A 16,431-nucleotide genomic window follows, 5' to 3' on the forward strand; every position below is an offset into this window, starting at 1 on the left:
ACGACACCCTGTGCATTTTTTGCCCAAGAATACCTTCTAACACCGAAGCCAAGTTTTAAGGCATAATCATTGTAAAATTTGTATGCAACTTCCTCATTATTAAACTGCATTCCTTCTACGAGAACATAGTCAAGTGTACTATCATGTAGACTTGAGGTGCCTGCACCTTTGTCAAGTGCACTGTCATGATCATCTACCTCATTATCGAATTGCATTTCGTCTGCTGAAATATTCAAGTCTAGAATGAATCCAATGCCTGCACTCTTCTTATCATGTGCATCATTAGTGCACATATTCACTTCTTCAGGTGCATCGATAGTACGGATGCTCGTTGCTCCATGACTTTCCAGTGATTGAGACACATCATCTTCACTGCAACTAGTTGATATGCTCAAAACTGTCATGAGCAAAATATCAATTTGCGTTAGTCAGCGTATACGTTTACTATGATTTATTCAAGATACATATAACAATGGCTACCGATTAAGCAAGTCAAAGAAATGATTGAATGAACAAACAAAATGGTATATGATATAAATCGACACTAGAAAACACATATCTTACAAATCGATATATGACAATTCAGCATAATATATTACAAATCGGTATACAGCAATTCAGCATAATATCCTACAAATCGATATACGACAATTCAGCATAATATATTACAAATCGATATTAACAACCGTTTACCATATCTCACAAATCGACACTAGAAAACACATAATATCTTATAAATTGATATACGACAATTCAACATAATATATTACAAATCAACATTAACAAACAAAACAATATCTCACAAATCGACACTGGAAAACACATAACATCTTACAAATCGACATAAGGGAATTCAACATAATATATTGCAAATCGAGATTAACAACCAAAATAATATCTCATAAATCGACACTAGAAAATACATAATATCTTATAAATCGCTATACGACAATTCAACATAATATATTACAAATCGATATTAATAAACAAAATAATATCTCACAAATCGACACTAGAAAACACATAATATCTTACAAATCGATATACGACAATTCAAGATAATATATTACAAATCAATATTAACAAACAAAATAATATATCATAAATCGATACTAAAAAACACATAATATCTTATAAATCGATATACAATAATTCAACATAATATATTACAAATCGATATTAACAAACAAAATAATATCCCACAAATCGATACTAGAAAACACATAATATCTTGCAGATCGATATATGACAATTCAGCATAATATATCACAAATCGATATTAACAAACAAAACAATATCTTAAAAATCGATATACGTGTTACTACAACCGTGATTTGCATTACATTGCATATACTGAGTGAATGGACGATACTAGATGGGGTAGAGGCTTTTGCTCGCATCTGTAACCAAGCATTCTTGTCAACAGGTCCCAACGTCTTACAAATATCTTCGAGTTTCCAACAATCGAAACGATAAAATCTACCTGCAATAACAAAACAACGCCTTAATGACACTCACGATGACATACGTACTTCAACAATAGCATAATGACATGGAAATGTACTCACCACGCTTTAATGACACTTGTTGAAATGTTTGTGCGTCATTGTTTTTTTCATACTGCCTAACGAAAATGAAGAAGAAGAGATGACTGTAAAAAGAGATGGCCGACAAGTACCTCTATGATGCCCACCAGTGATTGAACCAGTCGTTCGATTTATAGTGATCTCGATGAGGTAGGAACGAACCCGAGAATGTTTTCTATCTACCACAACGCAGGAATGAGAAGGCAACCATGTGTTGTAACACAAGCTAAAAACAAATGTGGAACATGCAAATCTATATACGGGGAGCTTGAGGACATTTTCATCCAACATATATCTATCTTACGGGAGAACATTTTTGTCAAAAGCATATCTACTTTTTTTATATATTATTTTATTATAAAGTCATCGTGGGCAACCTTGGCATATGAATAATTGCTGGTCCAAGATATTCCTTCTTATACACCAGAACACGCTAATTTTTGTTCTTGGGGAGAACACACAACACCCTCTCGTGATTTGAGGACACGATCTTGTTGATTTCAAGATTTCACCAAATGTTTAACCCCGGGAGCAACAAGGCTTACAACCCCTTGATGATCCTTTTGTCATCGGATTTTCCTGTCCGCCAACCTATAGCGGAGACGATTTATTACCGAGCTTAACCTATTTCTGTGGTAGAGCAGCAGCATGATCGATCGATTTTGGGAGTTTCAGCGGTCACCATCACTTCTCCTCTAGCCGCGATCAAGAACCTTCTCGACTGCCAAAGCCTTATCTAGATCACTGGTAGACAGATGAGGGAGTTTCAGGCCACCTCGATGCTAGTTGGATTTGAGCATCTCTAGGACAGCAGGGTGGTCAATAAGCCGGCACCGCCACCACCTGACCGGCAAAGTAATCATTCATCTGTAGTTCGGGCGTCAGATAGCCACCTCTAAGTAGCCTAACAACCCCAACTGACGCGAGCAGGGATTCAGGGGAGCGGATATGTGCCATGGCTAAATGCTATATAGGGATGGCAGTGGACAGGGGTGGAGTCAGGGGACAAGGTCTCCACCTCCACCCGGTCTCAAAATTCTACCTTTCATCCCTGCCTTCGTATCCGCATGGGTTTTGATTTTAACCTTCATCCCCTGCCTCCATCCCTGAGCGGGGTGAGGCTTCATTTCTCCCCGATTCACTGTCATTTCTAGATGTATTTTAGTTATTTTACTAACGGAGATTGGGGACGAGGCAAGGCATGGCGTGGTGGGGAAAAGCATAAGTTCATCCCCCCACAGGTTTTGATTTTAACCTTGATCCCTGTCTCCATCTCCGTTTCATATCCTTCATCTCCGATCCAACCCTGTTATTCCCTGATCCAGTGCCATAACCAATCACATGACAGCATTTCATGTGGGGCCTGCACTCTGTAAATGAAATGCTATCATGTGATTGGCTATGGCAGTTAGCCATGTCACTTAACCAACCGCTCCTTTGATCTCAACTCAACAGGTGCTCCCCTTTTGATAGGTGGAGAAAGGGCAACTGTAGGTGGCTAAGATGGAGAGTTGAGGACTTTGACTTTAAATTTTGTCAAACTATTACCGTTGTAGATTAGTGTAATAATTACATTGAGAACCAACTGGGGCTCAATGTAATTATTAGCAAGTGCACTTGTATTGGGACATTGCAGGTTCAAAACCCAATGGTATAGTTGTTTGACTGACAGGGATCTGCCTAACCCCAACTTGCCTTTCAAAAAAAAAAAAAAACTTTGAGAAGATAATTGAAAGAAATACAAAAATGAGGTGAGAGACTGTCCCCTTTCTGTATTTGCACTCAAAACTGATATGGTTAATGCCACTTTAGATGTCATTTGCTGCCCATCCTTGAGATTGACCACTTCACTTTGTCAAATGCATAAACTCCCTTCAACTCTCAGCTCACAAACAAAGCTTTACTGCAAACACCTGAATGAAATAGGGTTTATGATTTAAGGTTTACCATTGAGTTTGTGTTCCGTTCAAAAGCCCTTCCATTGATAGAATGGAATGAGTAGGCGATGCTTATATATATTACTAAACCCTAAACCTTAAACCCTAAAACCTAAACCCTAAACCCTAACCCTAAACCCTAACCATAAAACCTAAACCCTAAACCTAAACCGTAATCCTAAACCCTCCCTTTAAACCTAAACCCTAAACTCTAAACCCTAAATCCTAAACCTAAACCATAAACCCTTAATATCTTACTAAACCGTAATGCTAAACCCTTAATATCTTACTAAACCGTAATGCTAAACCTTAAATCCTTAATATATTACTAAACCCTATACCTTAAACCCTAAACCCTAAATCTTAAAACCTAAACCCTAAACAGTGGCTAGTGAATTTGCATCAAACTGATAATGATATAAAGAAGCAAGAATAATATAAGATACATGATAGTAAACCAAAACAACAAAATAACCCCAATAATGCCCAAATTTACAATGTTTTATACAACCATTGCTACTTATAAATACTACAAATGCTTGCAGTGAAAAACCATCACTTCTTTCTCTTGAACAAAGAATTGCACATATGTTTCTCTAAGAGGTAACAGTTCTTTTTTATTTTTTGAAAGGCAAGCTGCGGTTAGGCGGACCCCCTACCAGAACAGCAGTCGCTCCATGTGGCAGAGGGATTCGATCCTAGGCTTTCAGCTTGACACATGACCCACTTACTACATGGGATACCACTTTCTAATGGAACTAGTGGGACTGGTTATGGCAAAATCACTAGGAGGAGTAGCAGATGGAGACTAAAGAAGCTGAGGGGACTGATTTTCTCTATAGTTTTTCCTAATGCCCCACAATATCTCAGCACACTCCTTCATTGTAGGCCTGTCCTCTCTTCTTGAAGGCGTCAGGCATTTGGAAGCCAACTCCAAAACCATCCGGACTGCAACATTTGAGGCTGGGTTCCTCCTTAACTTTGGATCCATTGCTGAAACCACATGCCCATCTTGGAGCTTCCTCATTGCCTAAGAACCAACCCAAAGATGCGAGTTAGCCTAGGTCATACCAACCTAAAATTATAAGAGGTCATTTTTATGCATGAGCATGCTGCTTTGCTGACCATCCATCTCAACATTTCTTGAGAGGGACACCACACCCATCTCGTGAAATGCCAAGATGGGTGGCTGTCAAGCATGTCGCTACATGTCCAGGATGCGGCGGCGCTGCATATAATGTGAAGTCAAATTAAAATCCAAGCTCTTGCTTAGGACTCCATTTCAGTGAGTTCCCCTTAGCTCCAACAAAAAGAAAAACAAAAGAAAAACGTAGTTGTAAGTGTTTATTTCTTATGCAGTGAAAGGTCTAAATTACATTAGGTATTTTTCATGTTTGAGATAAGTTTTTTTCATTCAATATCCAAATAAAACACACACATACATGGGTTAATCTAATATTAAACTATAAAATTATTGAAATACCCTTAAAAGGGTACTTTTAGAAAGGTCTACTTTTTTACTAGGCCTTTTAACTTGAAAAAAAGTCAAACACCTTTGACAAAAAATAACTGAATACATCAAATTTACTTTTTTGAGGATATTTGAATGGTTTTAATATAACTGTAAACACAACTAGTTTAATGTCAGATTATATGTATATATAGAGTTCAATAAGCCATGATAATCGAGTTTAAGGATTCATATTAAGCATAAAAACACAAGCAACCATGGTTTTTTTATTGGACCTAGCAAAAAAAGGCGTTCTAAGGAAACACTTGTCTAGTGATGTAAATAGCTAGTATTCTGGACCGGTATCTGACTAAGTTTGAAACCCGTTTAGTTGGATTTAGTAGCTAAAATGGGATCCAGGTAATAATTGGATACAGATTCAAATCAAGTTTTGCATCCGAATCCAAGAAAAATCCGAATCGACACATGCGAATGTTGGATTTCAAGCAAGTCGGATCTGGACTCGGTTTTGGCTGATCCTCATCCAGTCTCCGAATCTGAATCCAGATCCAATTAACTCAGACTCAGTAATGCCTAAAGTCTGGCCGAGTCTGACCCATTTACATCCCTACACTGCTGCTGTGTGTGTCATGTGTGTGTCTGTTAGAAACACAAACCCAGTCTACAGTCATCCTTTCTTTGGGTCCTCTTCTTCTTTCTATGGGCTTTCTTCCGGTCATTAGCTCAACAAGCAGAACACCAAAGGAGTACACATCGCTCTTCTCAGTCAACTGTAAGGTCTTCATGTACTCTGGGTCCATGTATCCTGCTGTTCCTTTAACTTGGGTAGAGACGTGGGTTGCTGCTGGGTCATCTGAGCTAAACCGAGCAAACCCAAAATCTGCCACCTTGGCTCTTAGTTTCTCAGTCAAGAGGATGTTGGATGGCTTTATATCCCTGTGGATTACAGGATGATCTGCATGCAAGAAGAGGTCAATTTAGAGAGGTGGGTTAGTGGTTATACCTACATGAATGTCTAGTTCAATGTTAGTATCGTCGCGCGAATCGGCCCGTATTGGTAGAAAATTGATAAGAAATTGAGCTGATTCAGCGTATTTGTAAATAAAATTTAAAATAGTTTTTAAAATTATTTTAATATTTCCCTAATACATGTCATCTGCTGGTTAAAAATTGGCCAATTCAGCCCGATTCGGTTCATAATCAGAATCAGCCGATTCCCTGAATCGATTCTGGGTCAGATACTATTTTGACAATATTGGTCAAGTTCTCTTTACAAAAAAATGGTATTTTTACCAACTGGGCTCCGCTTGTCTGGTAGGAGCAGCTAGTACATGTCACCTTGTGTTGGAATGTTGCATGTTCAAAACCCAATGGTATAGTTGTATAACTGGTAGGGGTCTGCCTAACCCCAGCTTGCCTTTCAAAAAAAAAAAAGAGGTACTTTTTTTACTAAGGGGGCTCCACTTGTCTGGTAGGAGTCTGCCTAACCCCAGCTTGCACGTCACCTTGTGTTGGGATGCTACAGGTTCAAAACCCAATGGTATAGTTGTATAACTGGTAGGGATCTGCTTAAGCCAGCTTGACTTAAAAAAAAAAGATGTATTTTTTATGCTGCATGGGGCACTGCATGCAGCTCCTCTGCTGACGAGCATTAGTATCAACATTTCTCGAGATGGACACCACACTAAAGTGTCAATATGGGTGGCTGTCAAGCAGGTCACTGCATGCTCACCACGCAACAGCGCTGCCTAGAATGTGCTCACAAAAAAAAAGCCCTATGTGATTGTATAGAGCCATTGTTGAAGACTTACTGCAATCTCTCCGATCCCTCAACTAGACTAGATTGAAAACGAATATCATCTCACATATGATAGGATACATTTTACATCCAATGTGATTATGAAAATATTGCAAAATATAACAAAATTATGAAAAATATTGCGATTTTATCATGGTGGCGGTGGCCGTAATTTTGCTGTTAAAAACATATCCCCAAGAAACCACCTCTTTGAAATTATCTGCTTTTTAATGTGATACTAGCAGTTCAAAAATGACCTTTTGCATTTTTTTTGTTCTTTACATGCTTACTCTAGTTTTATATATTGAATATATTATATTTTTGTATGGACCAGTACTTTTCTTTTGTTTTTTCAAGAAAAAATAGATTTTGAAAATACAGGCAGCTTTTATTTTCCCGAGATTTTTCCGGGAATGGGAATTGTGATTATGAGCCACAATTAGTTTCTAAGTGACATACAAAACCAACAAACTGGATATCATAATTAATCAGTCATTATCTCTTCATGCCAAGCATACTTTTCAATAAAAGTAAAGAAGAAAAAAGGAACCCAACTCTTATCGCCTTGAACTTGTAATAAACTAATGAGACATTTGGATGACGCCCAAAACCTGGTTAAAAACCAGCTTTTGTGCACAAACTTGGTTTTACTTCCAAAACCAAAATTTGAATTTATGACTCAAAACAATAAAACCCTTGGAGATTCTTAAAAGGAAAAATTCCTCTTTAACCAAACACTGATGAATGAAGTTTAAGAGTGCGAGTAGCAGAACCTGTATACATGTGAAGGTAGGTGATTGCATGAGCCACATCAATGGCGATGTCTAGACGAGCAGCAAGTTCGAGCCCATCACCACGTAAACCTGGCATCACAATTATATATCACAGGGTTTAAGCCCACAAAGTTTTATGCAGTCAGGACACCGACTGTAAGTATGGCAGGCAAAGCTAGCGGGGCTAGGTCTCTGATCCTGGGGGTGGTCTCTTCATGTAAAAAAAAACAATCATAGACCATTTTAAACTAATAATTTGTAACATAACAAAGGTATATATCTATGTCACAAGTAAGGGTGTCAACGGGTCGGGTCGGGTTTGGTTTGGATCCAGGTAAAACCACACTTAAACCAGATTCGGGTACGGTATCGGGTCCAAACCTGAGTCTAATCGGGTCCACTATAAGAAAAAACATACCCGAACCTGATAAAAACTACATGAATCAAACCTGGACCATACCCGGTAAAACCATATTTTTTTTTATCATTATTACATTGAAAATTATGGGTCTTAATCAGAACTCGGGTCTGGTATAAAATTTCACAACTTATTCCCGGGTCTATGTATTAATCGAACCTTTGGGTTTGGACCTGGGTCTTTGTATTTATCACCATACCCGACGGCCGGGTTGGGGTGCAGGTAAAACAGGCCTGTTGACACCCCTAGTCACAAGGACACCATTTTGGCTGCCGTGTCCTCTCGTGACACAAGCTGTCACGCATTGATTATTTGGACACGGATCCTTACAGTCATTATTTTAATAACTATAATGGTTTTTGTCATATTTAATAATATTCAGTGTTGTCAGTATCGTATCGGTCCAAACTCAATTCGATAAGGGCAGATTCAGCCTTCAGCCGATTCTTAATATTTAAAAAAATGTTTTGATATGTTTTAGAATATTTTAATAACTCAATAATATTTTATTAATGCTTTTTATGTTAAGAAGATAAGAATCAGCCGATTCAGTGAGTCCAAATCAGCCGATTCTCCGAGTCCTAAACTGATACTGACAGCATTGGCACCTCATCTTAAAAATGAACGGCACCCAACAAAACAATGAAGAACAAGTTCATTGTGAGCCATTCATTCTAAAACATTCAGATGCCGTCCATCCGAAATACTAACATTGGAAAAAAAAAGTGGGGGCCATCCAAGTGAAGGGCATCCCATTCATAAAGGTTTTGGATGCCGTTCATCATGAGATCAACGGCATCCAGAGGTGGTCTGGTGGTATTTCTGACCTGATCCCGTCTCATTTTTAAATATTAAAACATGTAAAATAATCTTTAATTGATAAAAATTAAAAAATTCCGTGTTCACATGTCCCATATTTTTTTAAAACCTTTTGGAACTTGCAAGTTGAACCCACATCCAGTGTCCTCTGTACACAAAAAGGATCCGATCCTTTGACATAGGATACAAAGTATTCTATGTTGATCCTGGATATCCAGCTGATGCATCGCATCTAGGTGAAGATGTGGATCAATCTTAACCGTTGGTTGGATGACTAGGATTGAATGTATGACGGGATCTGTACTCATATGTACGTGTCAAAATTAAAGATTAAGAAAGAGAATGTGGTAATGAAGTACCGTCAAGGTGTTCCCTCAGAGTTCCATTGTTGACATACTCCACAACAACTATCCATTCGCTTGGGCTCTCAAGGTACCCTACAAACCTAACCAGGTTCAGATGCTCCACCCTTGATAGCGTCTGGATTTCACTTGTGAACTCCGCAGATAAATGGTAGTCGTGTACACCCTGCAAGAAGGCAATTTCTAGGTCATGTTCATGGTAAAAAAAAAAAAAAAAACAGAAATGTAACTAAATTTTTTGTTCAACCGCCCAACATACAGCCCAATTGTTTTGGGATGAAGGCCTAGTTGTTGTTGTTGTTGTTGTTGCTGCTGAACCGCCCAACTTACAGCCCCAAGGGGGGTTGGCGTAGCGGGGTGGGGTCTTGGCTGATAATCTCATGGGCGTTACCCCTTTGCGCAAGCCAATGCCTAGTATAAGCCCTAGGGAAGGAGTACTAGCCTCGGAGCGACGGTTGGTATGGCAGGCTGAGCCAGGTCTTCGTGCTGGGTGCAGTTTCTTCGGGTCATAAATTAAAATAAAAACCACCTAACCTACTGATTGTGTCTCAAAACTGTTCAAATAAAAGCCTGTGCATATTGGAAAAACTGAAACATTTAAACCAGAAAATGAATCTAGATTTTTATAGGATTTTTTGCAAATCCTACCCTGTAAAGGAATTCGGCGTGATCCATTTGCTTGGAATCAACTATTAGGATCAAGAAATGTGATTTTGTATGCTTGAATATTTACTAAATTGTTGAGCCATTAATTTTCAAGCCTTAAAAGATCCATCTTATGCATCATAATCAGATCAAGCATCTAGATCGCATCTGTACGTTGAAATTTTTAGAAAAAACAAAAAAAAAAAACCTGTGAAAATCTCGGTGCACAACGGTTTACATATTCCAATTAACTGTGGATTCCAATTCAATCTCCGTGTATCATTTTTCTTGCTAAAGTTACTGATTTAACCTTAGATGTGCTTATACATTCAATCATTAAAAAAAAAATGGTTAAAGGGCCGTTTTAAAGAGCCAGTTGGACTTGTTAAAGTCACTTGTTTAACTTTAATTATAATATTTGAAAAAAAGAAATGATTAAAATGTCATTTCAATAAGCCAACTGGAGTCAAATGATAAAAAAGTACTGTAAAGCTCATATGAGAAAAATGCTAAAAACTCAAGCGCATATTCAAAAAGTTTTGAAAACACAAGTGGTTAAACCTAATTTTGTCATAAATTAGGCGGTTAAAGGTAAAAAAAAAAAATCCCAAAATGAAAAGCAAAATTTTCATTTAAGCACAACCTTTTATTCTAATTTAAAAAATAGGCTTCACATGTCTGAATTTCTTGATACAGGCCTATGGTTTTCCCAATATGGGAGCCTTGCATTTAACACCATTCTCACTGTGTTGCCAAAATATGGTTTTGTTAAAGTGTGGTGTTGAGGATGGAGCTGCCAAGAACATCCGTTTGTCAATGGTGTTGCCAAAAACCACTCACTTGTTAAGACCTTTGAATTGCATGTATGTTTTCGACCGAGTAAATTGTGATAAATCAAGCAAAAAAAATACACAATTTACTCGGTAGAAAACATGTATTAATTAGATACAGGTATCTTTTTGCCATAACAATTGGTTAAGAATTACCTTTTTGCCACGCTTTACGGCAACGAGTGTCCCATCCTTGAGCTTACCCTTATAGACGACGCCGAAACCTCCTTTGCCAATTTCATTTGCCGAAGAAAAATTCCCTGTTGCGCCAGCAATCTCTGAATATGAGAGACTCACTTTCCCTGCAGCGCTACCCTCGAACTCCTCCTGCCTGTGGATCTTGAATTGCCAAGAACTGGATCTGGCACTGCTCACCCTCAACACTAGCATGGCATGACATTTGCATGAAAAATTAGGGTTTGTTTGAGAGCTTTGAATTGGACTAGACACATTGTATATGTATGTTGACAATATATGATTTGGCCAAAATGTGATGCTTGGAAGCTCTGGAATCGCGTTTCCCTTTCCCTTTCCTCTTAATTTTTGTGTTTTTCATTTTTGTATTTATATTTTTAGTTTATGCTTCATTTTCTTCAAGTTTATTTTTTTTTTTACTTCTCACTTGCTTAGATTCTCAATGTGGAAAAAGGTAGGTGGCTGACCCTTTTTGTGCCTACCATGTGCCTACCGAGTTTAGATATGGGTTTTACTCTACAAGATGTGTGTTCTGCGTGATCAATTTACTAGGAAATCACATTTGGATCATGTTTTTTTGAGAAAAAATTGATTTTTTTTAAGCATTGATTATTTTTTGAGATTGTAGGCTATTGATTTTTTATTCTTATAAAAACCTAACTTGGTGTTGGAATAGGACGATCCAAAAGTCTATTCCCACAAAATCGAACACGTAGATCACATGTATGGTCAAATTTTAGAAACAATCTTTCCAAAGCTCGGTAGGCACGCGGTAAGCACAAAAAAATGTCAGGCATCTACCCCTTAATCTCCCAATGTAGCATTTTGACAGCAGCATGCTCTCAAAAGCAAACTAAGACAGGCTTTCCATTCAAGGGTCTCAAGCATGGTGTTACTTCCATTCTTGATTTTTTTTTTTTGGATATTTACATGGACAACCCACCTCAAGGTCAAAGACCTAGCCGTGTTGCCTTGGTAGCATAAAACTCTATGGGATTGTCTTCAGAGATTTGGTTAAGCACTTCTTAATTCAAATGAAATTTATCCCACACTTAGCGATTGGTTTGCGTGAAATTGCATGTGGGTTAGGGCTAATTTTTTTAAGTCGCTAATGACATCAACAGGCCGAAAGGTTGAGTGTCAGAAATGACCCCCTTGTCCTCGAAGAGTCACCCACCACTTTGGCTTGCGCAAGGGGTGACACTCATAAAATTTGAACATAGACCACCTCCCTAGCGGCCTAAGTTTCATCCCACTACATCAAATCCCTTTGGGGAGATTTTTCTTGCATCTCTATCTTTGACAAGTGGACTAGTAATAAGGACAACTTATTTTATCACTTTCGAGTGTTTGTATTTGTCATCAATTGGAGACTTTGGTTAACGTTGGTGTCAACAAATTGCCCTAGAAAACAACTTACAGAGTCAGAGTATGTCACTAGTGGTTGAGATAGCACTTTGTGACGATAGGTATTGAAATTCTTTTCTTATGAAATTGGCTTAGGACTTAGGAAGCCTCCTACAGAGTGGAAGAAATGACAAACTCCATTTAAGAACACGTTTGGAAGAGAGAAAAACTCTCATACAAAAAGAAAGTCATGCCTACGAGAGTTTTTGATATGAGAAGTTCTCCAAAAGAAAGTTTTTCACTTGTTTGTGTAGTATGAGAAAAACAAAGTGGGAAAATGTGAAAAAATGAGAGAAGAGAAAGAGGATGGTGGTGATGGTGGGTGGTGGTGGTGGTGAGATGGGTGGTGGGGAGTGTAAAAATAAATTTTATCTTGGTAGGAAATATTCCTCCACCACCCCATGAAGGAATGTTTCCTATCAAAAGTGTACTTTTTAGAAAAACTCTCTCAGCCAAAAAGCCTCTCTGGTTTGAAAGGCGTACAGAATTTTCTATTTTGCATCACTTTTCCTACATCTTTCTCTCTTTCAAACGTGCCCTAAAGGGAATTCATTGGTATAAAAGTTTAGTGCTATTAGTGATCTTTTAATAAGATTGGCTCATTAAAATGAAAATGAAGGACCAACCAGGGCTATCAATGGGTTTGGTACTGGACCTATTAGGGTGTACCTAAACCTGCTCAAACAACAAAGTGATGGGTTCGGGTTTTGTCAAGTTACGAAAATAAAATCCAAAACCCAGATCAATATAATTTTAGAAGTTTACTTTTACTTAAAATGCATATAAAACACTCGGATCAGGTTGGCTATCCGGGGAAAAACCTGGTTGGGTTGTGTACTTGACAAAAATCACAACTCAATCCCAACTTGTATATTGCTGAGGTCGGCACTTCTTACACCCATACTAGAAAATTCAGGTTCGGGTCAAGTTGGGTGACACTACAAACCCGACCCGTTGACAGTCCTAGGACCAACAAGTATTTTTTTTTTTATGGCGAGGAACCCTTGATGAAGAAAAAAAAAACCCAGGTGAAGGAAGCAAATCAGGTCATGTTGAACATGAGCGTTTTTTCTCATGCCGACATCGTGGCCGTCTGTTTGCATTTTGGATGAATGCCATGTGGTTTTGTTGACTTTTGAGCTTTTTAAAATGCAAATCGGATGGCCAAGATGTCGGCATGAGCAAAAACACTCATGTTTAGCATGACCTGATCTGTTTCCACAGGTGAGGCCTCGTGACCACCCTGCCTTACGTGGCCCACCTCTGAAATCTAGACACACCCTTGCACCAGTGAGGTTTGATCCTGTGCCTTCATCTCAACACCTGTCCAAGAGGTCACTTATACCAGTACTACTCTTGTTCAAGAATCCTAAAGGATAGGGTGCATTAGGAATTGTATGATTGCACTTGAATGATTTTTTAGGTAAATGTACTTAAAAAAAAGCATGGCAAATGTATTATACATTAATTTCATTGGCACACCGATGCACATGATCCCATTAATAGACATTTTAAACCGTTATTTATGACATTTTTGACTTGCATTGATCTAGTTTACTTGACAAGACATGAGCCCAACTCGTGGCAGGCGTGGTGCCAACTCAAAAGTGATCTAATCTTGAAATATTACGATATTGTCTAAATCTCATATTTTTATATATTTTCTTCAATATATAATTTTAATATTTAAATTTTATATTAACAATATTTTTCCAAAATTTTATGAGGAAAAAATAATTTCCAATTTATCACAACAAATTTCTCTTACAAATATTTCCCTGAGAATGAGATGTCCGAGTCTGAGTCCAAAAATGATGAGTTCCACATTCAAGTAACAAAAGCTGAGCCAAACTAGCATCACGGTGAAGGCTCACAATAAATTTACAACTATGATAATGGTGATCTTTTTTTTTTTTTTTTGTATTTACGCTAATAAACAGCTATCAGGATCAGAAACCTAGTCACGGTGGCTCTGCCGGATGTTCTGGCAGCGTAAAACTCTGAGGGCATTTTGGGTATGGTATCATGTCTAGGATTCGGGTCTAATCAGGTCCACTATAAGAAAAACCATAACTGAAACCAAACTCGGTAAAATCATATTTTTTTTATGATTTTTACATTGAAAATTTGCGGGTCTTAATAGAAACTTGGGTCGGGTCTGGGTAAACCCGACCCGTTGACACTCCTAGAGATCAAAAAGCGTGCTACACAAAAGTTTTTGAGAGAGAGAGAGAGAGAGTAAAATGATAATTTTGTCCCCTTCGAAAGGTTATTAAAAAAAACCGTTCCAGAAGGACAAATCAGACAAGTTGAGAAATGGAACCATCTGATTAGGCCGGCTCTCAAGAGCAAAGCGATGATCGAGACAAAAAGGAGACAGGATCAGGTAATAGGCGCCCCGGACGATGTTATCGTCGCCGTTCATCCATGAGATTAACGGCAACCCAAACACCACAATTTTCCTCATTTCACAGTCGTTCATTTTTTTTATGCATTAGATGCCGTTCATCTACAGGATGAATGGCTTTGAAAAGTTTTATGAGACCCATCTGAGAGGCAAAATATCCAACCATGGTGCTTGGGTTGCCGTTCATCGCATGGATGATGAACCGCATCCAAGGCCTGATCCTCTCACGATCGATCGATCGATCTCTAGAGAGAGAGAGAGAGAGAGAGAGAGAGAGAGAGAGAGAGAGAGAGTACCGGACACATCGCTGGCCGGAGGGAGGCCGTGGCCGCTCTCCCGGAACTCGCGTCTGCCCCCGCAGGGGCGGAAGCACGAGGTGATGGCGCCGGAGATAAAGCTCATCGAGCCGGCCGTGGCAGGCTTCCTCCGGCCGTCGAGGAAGCTGGAGCCCTTGGCGAAGTCGTAGCCGCTGCTGCTTGCGGTGGTCGTCCATGACGAGTCTCCGAAGGGGTCGTGAGTCCTCCGGCCGCTCCCTTGCATCGCCGAGCCGGCCGATGCCACCGACGAAGGCGCCACCGGAAGACTGGAATTGCGCGTCTTCTTTAGCCCTTAGCCTTCACATGAAGGATTTCGATCTGTGGATTTTTTAAAAACCAGCCGGAGAAAGGATGAAATTATAAAATAAAGAAATGGTGGGAAGACCGCTTCTTTTCAATCAACCTGAACAATGCGCTCATAAAGTCTACTGTTCTAATTAATTTATTTTTTACCGTAAACTGTTTTTTTAATGGAGAATTTCATTTCGGTCCCAACCTTTTTCCCTTATTTTTAAATTTGGCCCAAACGTTTTGGAATTTCTAAATACGTGCACAAACTTTTTCTGAAAACTGTTAAACAAGCGCTTGCATTTATTATTGTCCGTTAAATTATATGTCAATTTACAACATCCAAATTTCAGATTACAAAAGGAAAAATTTCATTCAAGGGCCAACCTTTTGCCTATAATTACAAATATGGGTACAGGTTTCTTAAATTTCAAATATGAGCCAAACTTTTTGTGCATCTATTATTGTCCGTTCAATTATAAGTCAAATTATAATAATGATCTTTATCATAAATAGTTCACACAATTTAGTTTTTTTTTTTATGAAAATAAGTACTTTTCAGTTTTCAGGTGACAATACAAGAAACTAAAAAACACTCATGTCATAGTGACAAATATAGCGAGAAATTACCTGAAAGTACAAAAACAGTAATTTCTTGTGATATTTTACTCTTTTTTTTTTTAGTTTTTCATAAAAAACTGTTTAAAATGTGATATTTATGTTTTTATCAGCCACGTATCGTTAAAAAACAGTGTAATTTTTATTCATATTTCTTTATAAAGTTTTTTTTGTAATTTATTTTTATTGTAAATATTTGGTCAAAAAAGATAAGTTTTTCAAAAAGTTTACAAATTCTCGTGAGTTCTTGGCTGCTAATATTTTGTCGTTTTAAACTTTTGTCATTATGGATGGTTGTTGACCTGATGTCCTTATTTGACAGTTTTTAAGAAAAGTTTGGTTCATATTAAGAATTTCATTAAAGTGTAACCCACTTATGAAATTAGGGGTAAAAGTTGGTCCTTAAGTGAAAATTTTCCTTTAATTAATTTTGTGAAATTGTGTCTGAGGTACCAAAAAGGTCCTCATGTTTTAGAATGACAAAAGTTAAAAACAGCAAAATATCGGCAGTCAAAAACTTTGGAGATTTTGAAAATTTTCATAAATCTTGCATTTTTCAG

The 16,431-nt window shown here is 38.1% G+C and overlaps 1 protein-coding gene across 1 annotated transcript; it reads right to left on the reverse strand.

Moving 5' to 3' along the window:
• Positions 1 to 4,006: 4,006 nt before the first annotated feature.
• LOC149821474 (calmodulin-binding receptor-like cytoplasmic kinase 2) lies at positions 4,007 to 15,290 on the reverse strand. Its single transcript, XM_089982333.1, has 6 exons — positions 14,945 to 15,290; positions 10,796 to 11,022; positions 9,162 to 9,330; positions 7,566 to 7,655; positions 5,651 to 5,949; positions 4,007 to 4,553 (listed from the first exon to the last, which is right to left on the reverse strand). Exons 1-6 carry the CDS (start codon positions 15,186 to 15,188, stop codon positions 4,332 to 4,334), a joined length of 1,251 nt encoding a protein of 416 aa, XP_089838459.1. The 5' UTR covers positions 15,189 to 15,290; the 3' UTR covers positions 4,007 to 4,331.
• Positions 15,291 to 16,431: the final 1,141 nt, after the last annotated feature.

This window comes from Nuphar pumila, chromosome 12 (genome assembly GCF_984573655.1).
Source record: "Nuphar pumila chromosome 12, dmNupPumi1.hap1.1, whole genome shotgun sequence".
Taxonomy (NCBI): Eukaryota; Viridiplantae; Streptophyta; class Magnoliopsida; order Nymphaeales; family Nymphaeaceae; genus Nuphar; species Nuphar pumila.